General features: G+C 41.1%; 2 protein-coding genes across 2 annotated transcripts; one reads left to right on the top strand and one right to left on the bottom strand.

Moving 5' to 3' along the window:
* Window positions 1-206: 206 nt before the first annotated feature.
* On the top strand, window positions 207-21,902 carry cpda (carboxypeptidase D, a). The gene is made up of 21 exons (XM_085380950.1): window positions 207-994; window positions 1,595-1,842; window positions 6,401-6,543; window positions 6,895-7,064; window positions 11,762-12,159; window positions 12,266-12,457; window positions 13,011-13,178; window positions 13,421-13,530; window positions 13,682-13,784; window positions 14,514-14,656; window positions 14,743-14,912; window positions 15,021-15,323; window positions 15,423-15,618; window positions 15,766-15,901; window positions 16,077-16,223; window positions 17,069-17,167; window positions 17,252-17,313; window positions 17,557-17,688; window positions 17,827-18,012; window positions 19,518-19,620; window positions 19,880-21,902. Exons 1-21 carry the CDS (start codon window positions 345-347, stop codon window positions 20,104-20,106), a joined length of 4,086 nt encoding a protein of 1,361 aa, XP_085237076.1. The 5' UTR covers window positions 207-344; the 3' UTR covers window positions 20,107-21,902.
* Window positions 18,257-18,766, bottom strand: LOC146654002 (uncharacterized protein C22orf31-like). The gene is given in 1 exon segment (XM_085380953.1): window positions 18,257-18,766. A coding segment is annotated over 1 exon segment (510 nt).
* Window positions 21,903-22,193: the final 291 nt, after the last annotated feature.

The raw sequence follows: 22,193 nt of genomic DNA, 5'->3' as shown, positions 1-22,193 counted from the left end.
AGTACGATACAAATTAAAGCTAATATATATAAATTGTTATTCAATATTTTTTTTAATGGCCAGGTTCAATAAACACCGTTTTCAACAAATAGATTTTTCTGGCAATTATTTCGGGCTTTAAAGGATCAAAGGCGGAACTACTCCGGCCCACCTTAAAATCTGACGTCACCACGAAGCTCCGACCCTGTGAGGTGAACGGAAGTAGATGGAAACAGGCAGGCCAGAACAACTGTGGCAGCGGAAAGACGTCCGTCCGTGCGGAGCCAAATACCAAAATATCTGAGTGTAGTGTTTGTTGTTCAGTTAGCAGTTCCGGATGGTGTAGAAGTAGAAGACAGGTCAACATGGTGGCTAACTGGGAACATGTCTCGATGACGCTGAAACTACGGGTGTCACTTTTCGCCTTTCTTTTCCTTTTTGTCGTGTCTCTTGGCGACGACAGACTGCTCGGCACAAGAAGCGCCCGAGCCTCTACGGAGGAAGCGGTAGAAACTTACGACATATACTACAATTATAATGAACTAACAAAACGTTTACAGTCGTTAGCCCAGAAATACCCTCACATAGCTAACCTGTCGACTGTAGGGCAGTCCGTGGAGGGCAGGCAGCTGTGGGTGATGCGGATCACCAGGGACCCCGACAGGAAGTCACTGGGGAAACCTAAATTTAAATACGTTGGGAACATGCACGGCGACGAAACCGTATCCAGACAGGTGCTGGTTTACCTAGTGGAGTACCTGCTAACCAAATACGGGGAGGAAGAGCGCATCACTGAACTGGTGAACAGCACGGATATTTACATCATGCCCAGCATGAATCCCGACGGCTTTGAGAAGTCCACAGAGGGGGACTGCAGTGGTGATCACGGCGGTCGAAATAACGCCAAAAATAAGGACCTAAACAGAAGCTTTCCTGACCAGTTCGACAAAGCCACCGTGGATCCAGCTAATATCCCCGAGGTGATGGCAGTGATGAGATGGATCCAGGAGAAAAAGTCAGTATTTTTGGCGTTATTTGTTTTAAACACGCAGATACCAGATGTTTTTGTCCAGCTATTTGAGGTTTTGACTCGTGTGGCTTTGATACTTTAGCTAATCTGTTTCCAGTTATTGTCTAGCTAGTTGTGGAGATCAAAGAGCAACTCCATCATTCACAAGGAAGTGCAAGGTTCACAGAGTAAAAGTTGTCACACTAGCTTCACAGCTCTTTGCAAAGGGGGGATGCACCTCAGGTCATCCTACATTATAGGCATTTCTCTCATCATCACTTTTTTATACAGAAAGGTTCACAGTTTCATCCTAATTTAATGTACATGTCCATATGTTGAGCCTTTCTAGCGTTAAAGCTGGGGTTGGTTAAAGTCCTTATTCTTTATAGTTGTTCATGATATTCAGCCAAGAATAATTTGATGTGTCAGCAGTCAAACATGATCAAGTCAATTGTTCATAACTCAGGCTGACAGTCTTTTTAGTGTTAGATTCTTTCTTTACTTCATGGCAAGTAGAGACATGAATGTTATGGTAACAAAGAGTTTGGAGCACTGTGAATTTTATGCTTTAAAGCTAGTGATATAAATCTGTCTTTATCTCCTTAGATTTGTGCTGTCAGGGAACCTGCATGGTGGCACTGTGGTTGCCAGTTACCCTTTTGATGACTCAGCCTCCCACGATCAAGAAGGTCACTACAGCCCGTCGGCGGACGATGGTCTGTTTCGCCACCTGGCCCTGGTGTATTCCCAGAACCACCCTGTAATGAAGACCAGTAAGCCTCACTGTCCTGATATGCCAGAAGAAACATTTAAAGATGGCATTACTAATGGAGCGGCGTGGTACGACGTGCCAGGTAAGACAGCCAAGTTTCTTTGCTCTTATTGATCTGTGCGGGGCAGAACGCCCTCAATAATCTATCAGGGTAAATGAGGTTATCTCACTGGATTCAGCTGAATAAACTGAGCTTCGTTAATCATATAATATTTGTTTCTGCTAGAACTAAACGTATGATGTCCTTGTTTGTTTTTGGACAAGGACATAACAGTCCAAACTGAGACACTTTGTGTGTGTGAAGGCATGGAGATCAGTGGAACCGGTATGTTGTTTCTTTGAATGAAAGCTGATTGTTGTGTAAGATGGTTATTTAGTCATTGTTCTGGAAAGTCTACTTTGCCAAGCAGGTGAGTGTGGTTGCAAGCTGAATGTTTTCTGTTACAGCTGCATTGTTTGCATTGTATGTAGGCTGCAAGCTGTTTGAAGGGTCTGGCTTAGAGATTATTTCAGTTTTCTTCACACATGCACTGCAGGCAAGCAATCTTCTAGAGATGTGAAGGATAGTGCAGATATAGAGTATCCAGGCAGCACCATCACTTAAAACAGATAAACAAACTATTTATGTTGTGAAGTTTAAAGATTTTTTTTAAAGATTCTTCCATGATAGATTGCATGCAAAATATCTGCATTTGCATCAGAGAAAACATTATGCCACATTCCAGAAATGGCACGTAGTAAACCTTCTTTAAGGCTCTTTATTTCTTCATTAAATATAAGCTTGGTTAAAACAGAGCCGTTATAATAGCGGGACATGGCATTCCAAAATCCATGCAACAATTCATGCAAAGATGGCGGTTGAAAAATAATTTTCAGTGGGGGGGTAAGCTTTTTTTTTTCTTTTTTTGTTCTTTTTATTTTTTTTCTTTGTTCTTCTTCCTTTTTTTTTTTTTGTCCCAGTGATCATTGAGTTTAAAATTAATTTAGATAAAACTTCACAATAACTGCCTCCAAAAGTTCCCACAGTTGTTTCCTGATTTCTAGTAGCAAGACGTCTTTGTAAAACACATTATAACGCAGTGTTCATCTAGGGTTCATTTATTTCGCTGCATTGTTTAACACATGATAGCCAGTTCACAGCCTCTTTAATACATGTACATATAACAGAATAGAGGTCTTATGCTTAGTGCTTTTGAAACACAAAGAGCTTAAGTGCTTACAGTGCTTCGGGATTTTGACCCTACTCCAAAACCAGAAGTGCACTGCTCATCGTGTTTGTGTCTGCCAAAGCCTGTAATTATGCAACATTTTAGAGCTGGAGGCCTCTTATGGCTCTGTGGGCTGACTCTTTTCAGTTGTCAATACACTGCATGTATCAGTTTCTTACATGAACCAAACTAAAAGCAGTTTGTTTTGTTTCCTTGACTTCAGTGTAATTTAGGCTGAAAACAAGCTCTTCTCTGAACCTGAGGGCCAGAAACTCAGTCAGCATGCTCCTCTCAACCTTTGTTTTGTTGGCTTGTCTGAGGGGTTGGGAGTTGGTGATGTGTCTCGAGCGTCGGGTTACCAAACTGCTCTTCCTCTGTATTGCGCTGTAGTAGATGTCAGGTTAGCGGTGGATTTGCCTCAACCAGATTAACTGCTTTGATTAAACTCAAGCTTTGTGTAACTAGCGTGTCGTTTACTCTTTTTACTTGGGTGGCTGTAGGTAGAGCCAGGTCATCTACTAATCAGAAGGTTATGTTTATAAAAGTGTCTGTCAGCCAGCTATTTGAGCAAAAATACTTAAGATACATCTGACTGAATGCACCTGTATTTTCCCAGCTGATTTTATAGTCTATGCAGTGAAACTCTGAATATAAAGATGGCTTAAAAGTAAGCACTATTTGTTCTTGTTTCAGTTTGTCATTAAATGGAACAATATTTGTTTACCACTTAGAGAAAAGGAAACACTAAATCATCACCTTAAAGGCTTAAATAGCAGGCAGTATATCCTCGTACTTATCAGAAACACAGTGAAAGAAAAATTAATGTTCAGGTTAAATATTATGGATCCTTGACTGAAACATCCACTATTTACTCTGTGGAGGTTCACATTGTTAGTATGAGACACTTATTGAACCTCTTAGCAGCGATAGTATTCATATCTCACTGATGAAGGAGGTGCCAAGAACAACCTTTGAATTGACAATGGGTTCATCTGTCTGCCATGCCACAGTGGATGAAATGTCACGACTAAAACCGGACTAATGGCAGATGATGGAAGCAGTCAGGCCATTGTGTGACGTAATTAGTCATCCAGGCAAAGCTCCAGGAATCAGGTACAAGGGATTTGTTGTTTGGGAGTCAGAGCTTGAAATAATAATTGTGCATAACATGTAATCATGACCTATAATCGTTTGACACGGTCTATTGTTCGCGTGCTCTTACTTTTGAACTGTGTTTTGTTCATGTAACCAGATCTGGTGTTATTGATGATGTGCGTTGCTGTCTCCAGGGTCTTATCTGTTTGAAATATTTTTGGCTCATTTAGTTGCTGTCTGTGCTGAAAGAAACGCGTCGCTGCATAGACACTTACAAGAGAACAAGGTCCTGAATCTAATTTTACTGCATGAAAATACCGCTCCACAGCCACGATTATCTGACTGCTCTGCCAGTGTCTGAGTTCACTCACGCCTCTTATAACCACACTTTTAAAAAACCCAGTCACCTGACATTTATACTCTATGCCCTGGGTTGCTATCTTAAATGTTTGACTCAGCTTCTTAAATCAGCACTCTGAGTTCAGGGTGTGTCACTGGATCCGGTACAGACAGGACATGTAAGGTTGGGGCTGCTCTAGGCCTTTTTGTGTGTTTATCCAACTCCTGCATATGCAGGATGTTTGCTTTAAGTGATTTGCCTGAAAGACAGCGAGACTTGGCTAACATCTTATGACCAAAGACAAGCTTCTTATTTTTGTCATGTTGTTGTAGGCAGTTGGATTTAGACATAGTTGAAACAGGGGAATGCCACTTACTGCAATTATTCTACTTTAACAGGTGAGAGATTTTAAGACCTGTTTGCTGCTTGGTTGACAATGCCCCTACTCTCTCTGTTGTGAACACAGTGATTAAAGCGTTACCCTGACACGTCTAAATACACCACCCATATTCCAAATAAGCCCAGAGGCCATGCTTCCTATTAAAAAGTCAAATCTGGCTGGTAGCTTTAAAAGTCACAGTTTCAGATAGTTTACTTGTTTAGCTGCAGCAAGAAGGAAGCTTTGTATTAAAGACTAGCTTTGGAGTCTTTGGAATTCTTTATTTAGACTGTTGAACCCCCTTTACAAAATAAACTTTTGTGTTTATACCATGTAGACACACAAATGATGACTATATTTTGACCCTCATCTTATGCAATGACTGTGTATTAGAAAGGGAATCTTTCAGTGGTTGGTACGAACATAAGGTTATAGAGCCGTAAAAATGCATTTGTTTTGGTATAGGAAGAGTTCATCACTTTGCTTGTAATGTCCCTTTTCAGCTTCCATTGAGTGAACTGGCAGACACTCTGAGTTTCGGGCAGCCAAACAGCTGTCGCTTCACGAGGGATGACTCAGAATAACTTGTATTTTTCCAAGGCTGCTCTCTGAGTTGAGTGTACCATATCACCATCTGTCTTTAGGGTGGAAGAGATTCATTGAGATTTTCATTACTGTGTTTTTTTTGTAACATAGTAAAGCCAATAATACAACAGACAAGCAGACCAGGTTTATAAAATGGTCAGCAGTAGGGCTATTTGGAAGATACTCAGTGGGTTATACAAGCAAGTAGTATTTTTAAGAAAATGATTGCAAGTAGTGTAGACTAAAGTGGTGGTGAGTATTGTGACAAGGTAGGGGCTTTCCATACGCTTTTTTTTTTTGTACATTTTCCTTCTCAGATTTACTTGCATGTGGCTTTGTTGTGCATCACAAATTTTGTGTGCAAGCATTTTCTGTTGTCTTGTGGTTTGCATCTTCCTCACTGAGGCTGGTGTAAGCTGGTTTATAGAAATTTTGACAGACCCCCTGGCTCAACTGTGTAGGATGAGGGCAGAGGGGGAAAAAGAGAAACGAAGCCCATATAGAAACAATGAAATGTGTAACAACAAACCAACAACTCTCGGCACTTGGTAGGGCAAGCAGCCGCACATCATTGGCATACAGGATTGGGGGCAGAAGTGTCTGTTGCATTTGGTTCCCGGGGCCACCAAGCCAGGAGTCATGGAAACCTTGCAGCCAGGAAGCATCTGACTGCCTGCTCATGTTCCACAGGGATGAACAGCCTGCCCTTCTGTGTGTGTTTCTGTTTGCATTACTGGACTGCAAGGTGCCTTGCAAACCCCAGATGTCGGGGCTTGTTGCCACACTAACTCCCTCTGTAAACTTTGGCACTGAGGGGGACAAAGACAGACTTGAACTTTTACAGACAGATCCTCTTGTATAATAAACAGTTCTGGCACTGCTGGATTACCGTTCAGGGTAGCATAGTATGTAGAATATGTAATTTTTGCATCATTTGCATGCATCTTTTTAAATGTGACTTTAATATCGATTTAGCTGTTTCTAACTTGTGCTTTTATGTACATGTTTTTTATGTTCTTTTTCTTTTATCCAGGAGGGATGCAGGACTACAACTACATTCATGGAAACTGTCTGGAAATCACCATGGAGCTGAGCTGTTGCAAATACCCTTTTGCTTCTGAGCTCCAAAGGGAATGGGATCTAAACAAGGAATCCCTGCTAGCCTACATAGAACAGGTACATAAGAAATAAATTGTCCATAAGATGTGTCTTTTGTTTGTTTATATAAAAGAATAATAGCACAATCAACATCTCTGTCATGCAGTTTCTCCACTTAAGCCAAGTGTAAGGTTCTTTAACTTTTGTTGAAAATCATAATGGTCATTTAAGAAAATGCATACAATTTAAAAAAAAAAAAAAAAAAAAAAAAAAAAAAAAATAGCCTAAAGCCACAAAGATGGTATTTTCAGTGAATTAAAAAAATCACGTTATTACAAGTGTTTTATAGATTAATACCAACTTCAGTCAAACCAGTGATTTTATAACCACTGAGGGTTTCTTTGCACTCATATTACTGCTGTCTTCCAGGTGCACATCGGTGTTCGTGGCTATGTGAAAGATGCAGTTAGTGGTGCTGTCCCTAGCAATGTCAGCATTGTGGTAGCAGGCGTTCGCCACAACCTGACGACAGGGGAATATGGGGACTACTACCGCCTTCTGTTACCAGGAACATACAACATAACAGCTGTGGCTCCAGGGTGAGTGCACATAACAGGTTTTTTACAAACAGAGGTTATTCATTAGTGGAAACACTTAATGCTGGGCCAGATCTCTAGTTTCAGTTCAGTGACCAGTGACGGCCCAGAGGTTGCAGATTGCTCCCTGCTGATTGCTACCAAGGGTTTTTTTTTGATAGAGTTTAGACTCGTTTGTTGGGTTAGACCAGTGGTTCCCAAACTTTTTTTGCTAGGGCCGCCTTTGTTTTACAAGAAAAATGTCCCCCGCGTGCGCACGCACGCGCACAAACACATCCTCCAACCATACACACCCATATTTTGCTCTATTGCAGTTTATTTCACACCTCAAACATTTAGTAAACAATTAAGCAAATACAAGTAAACTGCAATAAATTACAGGTAGTAATAAAATAAACTACTAACTCTGTTACGCTACGTCCACACCTACACGGGTATTTTTGAAAACGCAGCTGTTTCTATGCGTTTGGAGCTTTCGTCCACATGTAAACGGCGTTTCGAATCACTGAAAATGGAGATTTTTTTTAAAACTTCTTTTTTGTGTTAATGTGTGGATGAGGAATACGTGATTTAGACAGGGGAAACAAATCGTGGCAGGATCAGCCTGATGTTATTTGTATCCCGCTGTAACTTTACTGTATAAAGACCTAACATCTCCAAAATGACAGGAGTAGTTAATCATTATGAGAAGTGTTTGTGAACTAAAAATGAAGAATGTGGGATACTGTTTGTCCGTGATTTGAAGAGCCCAGCGCTGCTCCTGACGCAGGGAAAAGCAATTCTGCAGGGGAGACCTACCTCGGCACTTGTGCAGGTGAAACCAAAGGGCAGATATGCTTCACCATATTTTCTAGTCTTTGGCTTAGAATGAAATTGGTTTGGAAACATATTCAGCTATGCTTCATCCCCTGCTTTGCGCTTGTGTGGGCGCCCCCTGCTAGCAGTGTCCAAGCGGTTTTTTTGGCAGTTTTTTCTCCCCCTTTTCATACCGCGCCCCCCCTGCAATGGCTCTGCGCCCCCCACACTTTGGGAAGGTCTGGGTTAGACCAACCTTGATTTTGCTTACTGTATTTTCCGCACTATAAGGCGCACTTAAAATCCTTTAGTTTTCTTAAAAATCGACAGTGTGCCTTATAAGCCGGTGTGCCTTATATATGAATTCTGGTTGTGCCTACTGACCTCGAACTGATTTTTAAATTTTACAAGGCACTCAAAAATCAGTCAAAAAATGTTTTACTGCGACTTTGGTAAGCTACGAAGCCGCACTGTTTGATGGATTGTCTGAGCATTACGGCTGCCATAGTCAGGAGCCTCGCGGAGTAATCTGGGTCATCCGCTTCAGGTTCCAAAGTCAAACGAACATTGCGGCATCACTGAGAGCTAAAAACTGTCCAAATTCATTCATCTGCAATAAAATGATCAGTGTTGCTGCTTTACCAGGTGTAACAATTAAGTTTAACATCCAGGCATCCATGAAAACAGAATTTATAAAATTTAACAGAGTTGGAAGTTGGAAGCAGCAATTTAGCTCGCTAGTTTCCACCTACACATGATATAGCATGTTCTGACTGAAAGATTTCTGAAAAAAGTAAAACGTACAGGCCTGCTATCACTTCCAACATAAATGAAGACAGAAAACTAAACAGCAGTGACATTTGTAGGGTTACTGAAGTTGGGTTAGCTGATATATCATGATGTGCTACGTGATCGCTAGCAAAGCTATGTTAGCATAAAATAAACAGTGAAGCTGGAGGCCGAATGCTGTTGCTTGTTTCGCTTAATGCGCCTTACAATCTGGGGCCTGTTCTTCGTACCGCGCTAAGTGAGTTAGCTGGATGAGATTGTTGACGATTTCGCGTGATCCTGGATCGTTCGGTTCCCCGAAGCCCATCCGGGACTTGCTGTCATAGCAACAGAGCCGTAAGCGTAAACCTGCTGGGGAGCAGGTTTACTTTATGTAAACAGGATTAGATCGCGGCCACGCAGGTATGTCCGCGTCATTCATACGAAAGCAACAGCGATATTCCACCACTGTTTCACCATAAATAAATAACATCAATGTAACTGAAGATAATGCAGCACTTGATCCTTTTATTGATTTCACACAGATACATACAGGTCATTCCCTAAAAAAGGGAAATGTACTATTAACATTCTATTACATGTATGTGATTATTACAGATGTAATTCATATTTCAGAGTAGTAATTGTAAATTACTTCGTGTAATCAAGATGAGAGACCACGGCTATAAAAGCGAAGGTGGATTTGGGAAGTCTGTCGCAGTCATATCCTGTCCGTTTACGCGAGCAGCCCATTGCGGAAGGTGCAAGATTGATAAGGAGAGTTTTCAGAATTCAGCGTATATTGCGGGACAGACAGGATCCTTTAGCTCAGCGCGACAGTGTGCTCATAGAGAGATATCGATTTTCCCGTGAGGGTATTATTCACTTAACCAACTTGTTGACGAGGGGGTGCAGGACCACCACCTGTCTTTGTTTTTGCTCTGCCCTTTTCTTGGTTGCTGTTATGAACAAACAAACAGAGTATTCCAGGGTCTCTTTCCAAGAGACGACAAGCAATATAAGTGATAAATATTACCATTCTGTAGAATATTCTTATATTTCACTTTTACTTGTTCCCATGTTCTAGTGGGTCCTGTTGTGGCTCTAATGTGAAAGGGGATATAATATAACATATTATAATATAATATAATATTGGATAATATGGTGTGATATGATAAATCTACCCTACCGCCTACTGGTGTTGGCCAGAGGGGCCGATGGCGCAATATGGCAGCCTGGCTTCTGTCAGTCTGCCCCAGGGCAGCTGTGGCTACAACCGTAGCTGCCTCCATCAGTGTGTGAATGTGAGAGTGAATGAATAGTGGCATTGTAAAGCGCTTTGGGTGCCTTGAAAAGCGCTATATAAATCCACTCCATTATTATTGTTATTATTGAATTACTTACGAGTTTGATTTGTCAGCAACTTTCTGCCAGCCCTCTCTCCTTGCTTTTGCAGCCTTTGCAGTGTTCCCTTGCGTTTTAATTAAACTCTGAAACTCCTGAAATCCCTCACTCAAGAGTTCTTGCTCTGCTGCCGAAAAATACCGAGCGCGCTCCTTCGACATTTTCGCCGACCAATCAAAGGGTTCCCGATCAATGTTTCTACTATCGATGCGTAGCCCCTGTTGGGCCACCCAGTGATCTCACATTACTTCATCCAGCTATACTAATCGTCAACAACAGGTGTGTTCGGGGAACCGGAATAGCGAGCTCAGAGTTAGCGCGATGATTTGGTCTTGGATGTTTCATTTGATCTTGGATGTAGTAAGCGACGTACGAAGCACAGGGCCCTGGTGCGCCTTATGAATGAAAACAGACCAGTTTATCAACAGTGCACCGTATGGGCCGAAAAATACGGTATATATAAGAGTAATGCAAGTTAGACTAATGTGAAGTTAAAACCCCGCAAAACAAAACGATTTCTTAATCTCGGGCTAACTAACACCCAGTATTGTGTAGTAAGTTACGTGTGTCTTTTTATGTTGCCTCAGGTCAACTTTTATTCACTAAAACAGAGGCATCTACCGACCATACCCTATATGGACAAAAGTATTTTTGAATTCAGCTTTTTTTAATGAGTTAGTCTAAGGAGTTGACTGAATGATAGTGTGCTATCTAGACAGAATTTGTTCTTCTGTTTTAAATCCACCCTGTATATATGATGCTGGTAGCTGCAAACCCCACTGAAACCCTACCCCTACGCCTTTAGTGTACCTGCCTGGAAATGTAACTACACCTCTTGTCGATGAAGCTCACAGCTATTGTGATTGGCTTATTGCTCTTGAATAGTCTTATGCATTTCTAGCTGCTATTTTGCTGCAGTTTTTTGAGAGAATCACATCACTTCAATATAAGGAAAGTTAATCATATCCTCAATATAAGGGCTCATATGAGGCAAAAACAATCTGGTACCGCATATAAAAGCCCAGACGTGACTACAGGATAACATGTAAAACATCACGCAAAAGTATGAATGCTGGTAGTGGTTTTGGTCACTAACACAGGTTATGTTGTACGTTCTAAAAAACAGCTTCTAAGCCAGCCACAATTGGATACAACTGTTGCAACAAACCAGTTAGTGAAATTTATTTCCTCTTGAATAATTGAAGTGGTATTATTACTTTAAGACTTTATTACTATTATTATTATTATTATTATTTATTACTTAAGACTTTAGGGATAAAAAGTTACATAATAGGGTCACTGAGTGACTGAATCGTAAAATTAAGTCTCCAACCTTCTGTTAACTTCCTGCGTCATTAACATCAGCACAAAACTGTGTGCCAGGGACTTGCATGCGTTTCTATTGCCAAGGAGGCCGTGTAGGTGTAACATGTAGGCGGGCCAGAACTTTTGTCCCGATAGTGTGTATCTTAAACATTCTTAAACATAACATTTTACTGTCTCTAATATTTTCCTGTGATTGTCTTTAATACAAGAACAAATACTAAATATAATCTATGTTTACACACGTTGCCTGCATAGCAAGCTACATGACTCCTAAAAAAACATACCTGACGTACATAATTGGATCGAAACTTGGTTAAAAGAAATGGTTTTCTTTTGGTACACTCAGTGGAAAGTTGTGTTGTATAACAGATTAAATCTCTTCAACATGTGCTTCTTTCACTGTACAGGTACATATCAGTGACAGTCAGCAGTGTCGAGGTCTCTGAGGGCAAGGCAAAAGAGCTTAACTTTACCTTGACACCTGTGGTCAGTGAGGCAGCAGGTAGCAGCACCACTGTGGCTACAACCTCAGTGCAGTCCATCAGCCATCCAGACAGTTCCACTACCAGCTCTTCTGGCTCCACCCAGACTCCGGTGGTTACTTCTGTTTCTCCAACTTCACACCAACTGGCCAACCAGCCACAGGAATTCCGTCATCACAACTATGCAGACATGGAGCTGTTTCTACGGAAGTACAGCAGCGAGTTTCCTTCTATTACCCATCTTTACTCTATTGGACAGTCTGTAGAAAAGCGTGAGCTGTATGTGATGGTCATCTCAGACAACCCTGTCACTCATGAGCATGGTATGTGATGATATTTGATTTAATGTTTTATTTTTTATACCAGTAAATCTTGAAAAACATCAAATGCAAACCAGAGAGCATCATTCTGTCTGTTACACTCTCCCAGGTGAGCCAGAATTTAAATATGTGGCCAACATGCACGGCAATGAAGTGGTGGGTCGCGAGTTAATGCTCAACCTCATAGAGTACCTGTGTCGTAACTATGGTACTGACCCAGAGGTCACCGAGTTGGTCAACAACACCCGCATTCACATCATGCCTTCGATGAATCCCGATGGCTACGAGGTAGCTGAGGAAGGTAAGTAAAAGGGTCATGTGCATATTCTGTAGAGCTCTTTACAGGCTTTACTTATGGCTTTTTGATACGTAAGGTGTAACCTTACAGGCCTTAAACAGTAATTTGACTAAGCGTTCCTTGAGTCTGTGGCAACTATTAAATTACTGCCTTTGCTAATGAAACTGCATTACAAACTGACCACACCACATTGGTGTATACTTGATATCTTTAGTGGTCACAAAGAAAGAAGCAATTGACCCTGGAGAGAGACATATGAGGAGTAGCTGTTCTTCTCGGCAGAATTATATTATCTCCTTCCATGCTATGCCGTCTGTGTTAAAATAGCTTTCATTTCCCTTTGTGAGTACGTAAGTGTCAACAAAAGGAAGTGTATGAAGTCATACATAAGTGTCTGACTTAAGGGAAAGTTTGACAGGGCATATCCTGTGTTTGCTAACAGCTACTGTTGTTTGCCTATGTAAGGGAGTGTTGTGGAGGAGGAGCCGAGGATGTGCATATGCTGTGGTTATGGATGCATGTAGATGGCTGCTCACCAGTGTTTGTTTCCTGACAGGTGATACAAATGGCTACAAAGGGCGTAACAACACCAACAATTTTGACCTGAACCGCAACTTTCCCGATCAGTTCGCCAACATCACAGAACCCAGACAGCCAGAGACTAAAGCTGCGATGAAATGGCTGAAGAGCATCCCTTTCGTCCTGTCAGCCAACCTCCACGGAGGCACGTACTGTACAGTGGTGTTTCAGTGTCGCGGCCAGCTTTTGAATGTGGTGATCTGCTAAGTGTTGTTAAAATTTGTAAATATTTTCTATATTTTATGGTTATGATAATTAGTGTTTTTAGTAACAAAAAATAATTTTATGTTCACAGACTACATTTTCTTTCCTACCCACACATTCAGATATTATTATTTGTGTGTATGTGTGTGTTTTACGCTGTATTATTTTTGTTGTGCAATTCAGGGTCCTTGGTGGTCAACTACCCCTTTGATGATGACAAAGATGGGAATAGTTACTACAGCAAGTCGCCTGATGACGAGGTCTTTCAGCAGGTCTCTAGAGCCTACTCACAGGTAACTGGACACCGTTGCTGTGGGAGCTGTTTGAGCCTGATGCTTATAGTTTCAACTTTTAGTACTAATGGAAGCTCATTGAAATCTGTGGAATGACTGTTTGAAAACTTGACAACAACAGTGATCATTGTTTGGTTTTACTTGTATGCAGGAAAATCCTCTGATGCACCAAGGACACCCTTGTGAGGACCTGTACCCTAATGACTATTTTAAGGATGGCATAACCAATGGTGCCCAGTGGTATAGTGTTCCTGGTATGCTTACACCTTTCATTAATTTTGGCATACTCCATGTTTTTAAAAATTCACGCAACCCTTTTATATAAGAGGTTAGCCTTAATTAAGATCTACTTGAATTCTTCCTGGCAAAGAAAGAAAGGAAAGAAAGAAAGGCATTAATGATGCCTTCACAGATATACCCCATGTTATGTGCACTTCTGCTGCTATACTGTCACGTATGCCGCCCTTAAGATGTGCGCTGATACCAAGCTGGGTGGTCTTTCTCCTTCTTAGCCTGGGGTACTCAGCTTTCAGTTTTTACAGAGAAGATTTCAGTTTTTTGTTGGTAAGACCGGAGGGATAGTTTTCTACTTTGCCCTCAGTATGTCTTTAGTAACAGAGTGGTCAGCTATTTGCATGAGAGAGTGTTGGCACTGCATCAGTAGTAGTTAAACTATGTTTTCTGGCAAGAAGGCAGGGAAAAAAGTGTTCCTGAGACAACGCAGTGCAGCCTAAAGGCACTATGGTGACTTGTAGTTCTAAAGTAGGTTTTGGGCTCTTCACCGGAATAAAAGAAAATGTGATTTTTATTCTATCAATGTGTAAATTGTATATTTTTAATGTAGAAAAGAATTCCCTAATTTTTATATTTTTCACAATAACTTTTTTTAAATTATTTTTTTATGTTCTGTTATGAAATTGTCAGATTATTTACCCACACAGTTTCTTGATATGACTCTAAAAAGGAGTGCATGTTTTTTCCAGGTGGCATGCAAGACTGGAACTACATAAACACAAACTGTTTCGAGGTGACAATTGAGCTGAGTTGTGTCAAATATCCTCTGGCCAAGGACCTCCCAAAATACTGGGATCAAAACCGGCGATCCTTGCTTCAGTTTATACACCAGGTAGTAAACATAGATCTCAACATTATCCTGAACCTTCAGCGTAGTTTTGCATTCACTCATGTTTTTGTGGGCATTTGCGTCTTTAGGTTCACACTGGGGTGAAGGGCACAGTTTCAGATATGTGGGATGGTAGGAGAATTCCCAATGCCACCATTAGTGTCGAGAAGATAAACCACAAGATTACTACAGCTCAGACTGGAGATTACTGGAGATTGCTGGTCCCTGGGACTTACGCTATCACTGCCTCTGCTCATGGGTAACAGCTTTATTCAGAAGGAAAACATAGTAGCCACATGAAATCTAGTTTCAGTATGTTTTTGTCTTATTGCGACCTTTATTTCTGTTATTCTGTTATGTTGTCTAGTTATAAGCCTGTGACGATCTACGCCACAGTCTCAAAGGATCGAGTGGAGGTGGTGGACTTCAGACTGACATCTGTGCGGTCAGAGGGTAACCGTCATTCTTCCAGTGGCCCCCGACCCACACAGAACCCATCTGAGAAGGAGTTTCAGAGCTTAATCAAGGAGCTCTCTGTAGGCCAGGGTTTAGATGAGTTGGTGAAAAACACAGCCACCGAGAGCAACTTCCGCTACCGACCCTCCAAAGAGATGTCGGCTTTCTTGAGAGGCCTCACGCTTAACTTTCCCCACATTACATATTTACACAGGTAAGAAGATTTTATTTTCCCCTAAACTGTGAGTCTGAACCAGTCTTTATTTTACTGCAGTGACCTATATTGTTTCTTTTTTTTCTTTTCTATGTCCAGCCTGGGCCAGAGTGTGGAGTATAGGACCATATGGGCTTTGGAAATCTCTAACAAACCAGGAGAATCTGAACCGTCCAAGCCAAATATTCGCTTTGTAGCAGGGATCCATGGTAATGCCCCAGTGGGGACAGAGCTGCTGCTGGAGTTTGCTGCCTTCTTGTGCATCAACTATGGCAAAAACCCAGCCATCACCAAGGTGTGCCTTAAGACCTCTTTATTATTATAACAACAGCATTTTTATCAGCTCGTTTTGGCTTTAAGGGAGCCAAAGCTTGATTTATTTCTCAATGAACATTTAGTACCTGTGAATATATGACTGTAATTGTTCCTTATCCTTCTCCAGCTGATCAACGAGACTCGCATATTCATTGTTCCTTCTGTAAACCCTGACGGACGAGAACAGGCTGTTGAGAAGCAGTGCAAATCTACCCAGGGCTTGACCAACGCTCATGGCAAGGACCTGGACACAGACTTCTTTGGTCAGTTGTCTTAATTTCTGCATGTGTGAAGCTGAAATGAAAAACAGATTTAAAAGATCAGCTCTTCAAGTCAAGATTTCTTTTGAATGTAAAAAAGAAATGGTTGACGTTTACATGTACCATTTACAAAAGAAAAAAGAAAAAAAAAAGATATTCTGTCTGTCCTCTTTAACAGGCAACGCATCACAGCGTTTGGTGGATCCCCAACCTGAGACCAGAGCGATGATGAACTTCATTCAAAGCCACCGCTTCACTCTGTCTGTAGCCCTTGATGGAGGCGCCCTTGTTGCCACTTATCCTTATGACAAGCCTGTCCAGACTGGTAATACCACTATGACAAGAAACAAAAGTATATTGTGTATAAAAATCTGAGAACACCAGGATAGCTCTTTGCTGATGCTGCATGAGTGCAACGTGACACTGGGCACCACTTTTTCACACATATGAGATTCAGGAAACATTAAAATAAAATTGTTTGAGTTTGGAGAAAGTGACATGTGAATGAGACAAACATCCCTTGTGGGCCTTTTCAGAAACCCAACAACGCTTGCTGTAGCTCATCTGTGGGCAAGATTTACTAAACAGGGAAAAATAGCATGTGACCCAATATCCAAATAGCGCTCATAGGTGTTGTTAGTTTTATGGGTGATTTACAAAAGATGCACTGTTTTCCAAACACGGGGGTGGTCAGTGCCTTTCAGTATCAGTCACAAAAAAACAAGCACGTCAGTGTATGTGGGCCTATGTATAGGTTGAATGCTGACTGGTTGAAAACTAGGCTGGAAAAATGAAAGTGGTCAAGACACCTTGGAGACTAAGATATCAAAGTTTAAAAAAAATACAGAAGGTGAAGCACAGATTGTTGCTGCAGTGGACACTTTTCATTGTTTTATCACTCTGTTTCACTTCAGCTCTTTGTTATCTCATAACTTTGCTCCTCTCTGTCGCTGGCAGGACCAGCAAGCGCACAAGTGAGAGCAGCCCACAGACCAGTTGTTTGTGACACTGCCCCCTGGTGATAGTAAAGATGTAACTGATGGTCTGTAGAGCTGATGGCAGAACCATGTTTTCCCCATTGCAGGCAGATAAATAAATCATTTGAAAACAGTTTCCTTAAAATCGCTGGTTTCACTGTTTAATTATTGAATCAGTTATTTTGTTTTTCAGTTGACAATGAAGGCACCTTGAAGTATTTGGCAACTGTCTATGCCAGCAATCACCCCAAAATGCACCTTGGGAACACTGAATGTTCAAATAATGGGCAGAGTAAGTCATACGACTGCTACATATGCTTGTCATGTTGGTCATGCAAATAAGTGGTTAATGGCCAAGTTTTGCTTTACTCATTAGGCAACATCCCAGATGGAGTTATGAGAGCAGCGGAGAGACAAAGTCATCTGGGAAGCATGAAGGTAAGTGTGTGTCTGTGCTGTCATTTTCTGTAATTAAGTTGGCATCCATCATGTCATTGTGTACAATCTAAAAACAAAAGGCACTACTTCATATTTAATTGGAAATGGAGTCAAGAGTGTTTGTTTTGAAAACTTCCTTGACAATTCTGAGAATCTTGAAGTTCTTTTGGAGTTATTGATCAAGTGAAAATGAGAAGTAAAGCATAGGAAATGCATCAGCTTATGTCCACATCTCCTTTCCAGGACTTCAATATGGACTTTGGCCATTGTCCAGAAATCACAGTGTACACTGGCTGCTGTCTGTTTCCTCCCGCTGAGCAGCTGGCCACACTCTGGACTGAGAACAAGAAGTCTCTGCTAAGCATGTTGGTAGAGGTATGATGCATGATTTTATTAGGCAACTGCAGCGACATTGACATTTATTTTACAAGTTATGGCTGCTGTAATACATAGTTTGTATTTTAATGAACTGTCATACAGCCACGCATTTCTCTTTGTTTCTGCTCCTTCCAGATCCATAAAGGTGTGCGAGGCATAGTGAGAGACAAGAGTGGAAAACCAATTGTTGGGGCGATCGTTATACTGAACGGAGGAGTGAGACTGTTTACTGTGGAAGGTGGCTACTTCCATGCCCTGCTAGCTCCTGGCACTCACAATATTGAAGCAGTTGCTGAAGGCTACCAACGCCAGCGTCAGAAGGTACTGTCTTCAACAGAATGTACTCGCTCGCAGGAAGAATAATATAATAGTTTACTGCTGTACACACAGACGCACACACGGTAATTATTTGTTGTTCAGAGGTTTATCATGAGGAGCTTCATTTAAAACATTTGAAGCTTTTAGTCAAAAACATTAGAAATATGATTATTACAATCATCCCACGCAAGGGTTGCAGATGAACAAAATGAAGCAACATAAAGACACATAAATAAGAATAACTCTACTACAGGTCTCATTTATGGTCTATATCTATGCAAGGTGTGGGACGTAGTAGACAAAATCTCTCCATCACCTCCACCTTTCCTTTTGGATGCTCTGCCATTTGAAGCATGGGGTAGGCCAGCTCTCTAAACAGATTTTCCTTGATGGTGTGTCCAAGATCCAGACTGTAGGCTGCGAGCTTCCCGCATGGCTTAAAGAGCAAGGGATCCACCACCGAGTGATAAATCTGCTGGTAGTCTCGCACTGTGAAACCGTGGATCATGAGCTCGTCACTGGAGTTTCCCTCTTCAGTAGTGACAACTCTGTTGCTCCGTGGCAGGTCTAAAAGATCTGGAAGAGCGGCGGCATTCCTTATATATCTGTCATCCAAGGGTTTTTTGTGGTCCGTTTCTTTTTGCTCCCACACAAGGTGCAAATCGTAAGCTGGAGCCAGCAAATATTTTCTCTCCTTAATCGTCTCGCCATATTTCTTAGGACACCGAATACTCTGCCTTAGACCATAGGGACGCATCTCATACCTCTGCAAAGAAGAGTGGTGTCAGTTTTGGTTGTGCCCCTTCAGGTTCTTTTGTGTGTTTATCATATATATTGCAACAAAAATATACGGTTACTGGGGGGGGGAAGAAACCATTAAGGTACTTACTCCTTGGTGTATTTTCAGTCAACATCACTAAAAAAGGTCTGAAAATGTGGTTTTAATCCTTAATTCCTAACTAAGTACAGCTTTCCCATTTTTCTTTACACTGGATCATGAAATCGCTTCTTTGCTGCTGAAAACAATCAAGCAGGTTGCAAAAAGTAAGTCCTGAGATTCTTGTAATTTACCTCTGGGGTGAGTAAATTGAGATTTTTAGCACTTTTTCAGACATCAGACACAACCTGCACCAGATTATACAAAGCAGGCGCACCTGCGAGTAGCTCTTGCTGATTAGATAGTTAACAAGCCCAACTTCCAAGGAGCTTCAGCAGAGTGCTTAAAAACACTTTACCTCTCTGACAAAACAGCTCGATGTTTTCTTTTTGTTGCAAGTTTTAAGTCCTTTAATAAAAGCAACAAAAAAAACCCTAATGAAACTTTGAGGTCCAAATGCTTCAAATATCTTTTGAGTTGTTTGTGAAATCCTGGAAATCTGTTTGAAGAGCCTTGATTGACATGACCATCAACTTTTTTAAGAAGCCTCTGATGACTACAGGAGAGAAGTGATTCTTATGTTTGACAACTTTCTGCTATCTAACTTTTAAATATTTCTTCTATCTTTTAGGTCGTGGTATCTTCCTTTGAAGCTGCTACTTCCATCATCATAGAGTTTGACATGGACAACAACATCTTTGGCCTTCCCAGAGAGTTTGTTGTAGCCAGTGCAGGTAAGCATGTCTTATAATGCAGCTTTTTGTCACCTGCTGAGAGCTGACGTCGCATGAATTATGCTCCTTGTTCATGAACAAGATAGATTTTCAGTGTTTCAGTAGATTATGTATTTCAAATTAAGTCTTAATGGTGGTAAAATCCACTGGCAGTTACTGTAGATCTCAGCTCTTTTGAGAAAGAGTGTAATTTTATTAAATTAAGAACAAAGTATACATAATGCCAAGTCATGCATGAATATTCTGTTCCTCCCCACAGCCGCCACCATGACAGCACTGGTGGTGACAGCGTGCATCATCTGGTGCGTGTGTGCCGCTAAGTCTAATCGCCAAAAAGATGGCTTCCACCGTTTGCGCCAACACAGAGACGATTATGACGACGAGGTCCGGCTCACCTCTATGGGCTCCAAAAAGTCCCTGCTTGCCCACGAGTTTCAGGACGAAAGCGAAAGCGACGAGGAGACGTTGTATGCCAACAAAATCTGAGGAACACAGCAAAAGTTTTTGTTTGCTAAGTGTTTTATTTGAAGCTCAGCCCCCTCCTCGCTGTCTCCCAAAGATCAAACACCTGACCCACGAGGACCACCATGAACTTGACCTCCATCTCTTTTTATGGCCAGTATGAAGGGGATGGAGACTATTTCTGTTACACCAGTATATTCTGAGGACCCTCTCCCTGTCATCCTGTCAGTGTCTGGACTGCAGGGGCTGCTTTTCTTCTTTTTCCTTGCAGATTTCTCTGATCAACTTGTTCAACATATGGAGCAAGGAAGAAATTAACAAAAGGAGGGTGGAAAAAGTGGTTCACTCCACCTTTGTCGTCATCCAGCCCTTACAGCAGCTTGCTTCTTTGTTTTGTTTTGTGTTTTTTGTTGTTGTTGTTATCCGAGCCAACCAAGAATCCTGTAAGACGACCACACATCCTGCCCGGCTGAGACATCAAGCCGAAATGTCCAAATAACTTTAGATAAAAGTGCGTTATTTTCCTTGTTTCTCTTCACTAATGTCTGTGAGCACCATGTATTTATTTTTATAACGGCTTTGAATTAGAAAGTAGGTTATTTCTCTGTGTCCAAGCCTTTGGGAGACTGAATCCAGTTCTGTGCCTTGGCTTCCATAAAGTTTACAGTCTCAGTCAGGCTGTAATGTGTGGCTGAAAGTAACATACTGGAAATATAATACTGGAATTTGATCCATCTTATACTCAGGTGGAGTGAAAGAGAAACTTTTTTTTTTTTCTTGCCTCCTTCTTCTGCCGCCCCCTCCCTTCCAAAGATGAGTGGAACCATCAGGGAGAATGTTACAAGGCTTGAATGAAATGTTTACCAGAAAGTGGAGTGTGGACTTGATATATGTACGGTGGGGGGTGATGTGGGTTGGAGGGACTTGCACAAATTGGAAAGAATCACCCTTAATTTTTGGCCACAAAAAACAATGAATCTTTAAATCTGTAATCATAAAAAGAATGTATTTTTATTTCCTTTTTGTTTTAACAATAAGTTTGTTTGCAAGATAATTTCTGTATATGGAAACTTACTACTTTTGTGTCCATCACCTTTTGATCACAGATCACTATGTGTAATCTTTATGATTTGAGTTTTTATCTGAATATATTTGGCTTTTTTGCCTTTTTTGTACTAAATATTTTGATCACAGAATGAAAACCAGGTTTGACCATTCATGACTGTCTAAAACACCCATACCACACCATATAAAGGTTTTATAATCTTATATCTTTCCTGACTTATTTTAAATTGCAGTGATTGAGATAATTATGAGTTTGAAGTTTTTTGTGTTGGTAGTCCATCAGAGACCCTTTTGTCACTGTGTGAGGAACAGTGACAGCTGGAACAGGCTCCAGTCCCCAGCAGCACCATTTCAAATCACTGCGCTGGATCCTTGATCTGTTAAGTATCTCCTGGGTTGGAAATTCACGCTGTGATTTCTTTACATGGCAGTAGTTTGAAGCAATACAGGTGTGTTCTCTAAAGAATGTGCCCTGATTTTCAGTTTGAGAAGAGATTTCTTGACATCTGTGTAGGGAGACACTTTTGTACATTATTTTTCTTAAACTGTGTGTGTGAGAGAGTGGCACCTTTGAAGTTAAGTGCGTGCCACAGTCGGGCAGTTTTGTGTGAACATTTTATATGAACTGGAATCAACTGTAAATAATGTTGGTAATTGTAAAATGTTAACCATGAAACTACATGCAACAAAACATTTAAAATCCTCTTTGTGATGTGCACAAAAACTCACAGAACACAATCAAATAAAACTTCTCACAACACGTTGCTTTTGTGTTTACTTGTATGATAGAGAAATGAGAGTAACTTAATCATGAGGCAGTTTTTTTTTTTGTTTTTGTTTTTTTTGCTGCACTAAATTAGTAGGAAACTGGGGATTTTTCACTTGTCAAATTCCCTTGTCGAGGAAAACTGAGCCAAAAAGGAATGAGGGAATTTATTTCCCAGATACCTGCACGTGGTGGTAGCTTGTACCGATGGAACGCATGGGCGGGGGGTTACTGGGCTTAAGCCTGGGTAATTTTTTCAGAACCCCTTTTGGAGTATAAT

The sequence above is a fragment of the Rhamphochromis longiceps genome, linkage group LG14, assembly GCF_057381845.1.
Source record: "Rhamphochromis longiceps isolate RC_006_pf linkage group LG14, R_longiceps_female_GT1.1, whole genome shotgun sequence".
In the NCBI taxonomy this organism is placed as follows: Eukaryota; Metazoa; Chordata; class Actinopteri; order Cichliformes; family Cichlidae; genus Rhamphochromis; species Rhamphochromis longiceps.
Note: the sequence above shows the minus strand (reverse complement) of the source record. Positions and strands in the feature narration are given on the sequence as shown.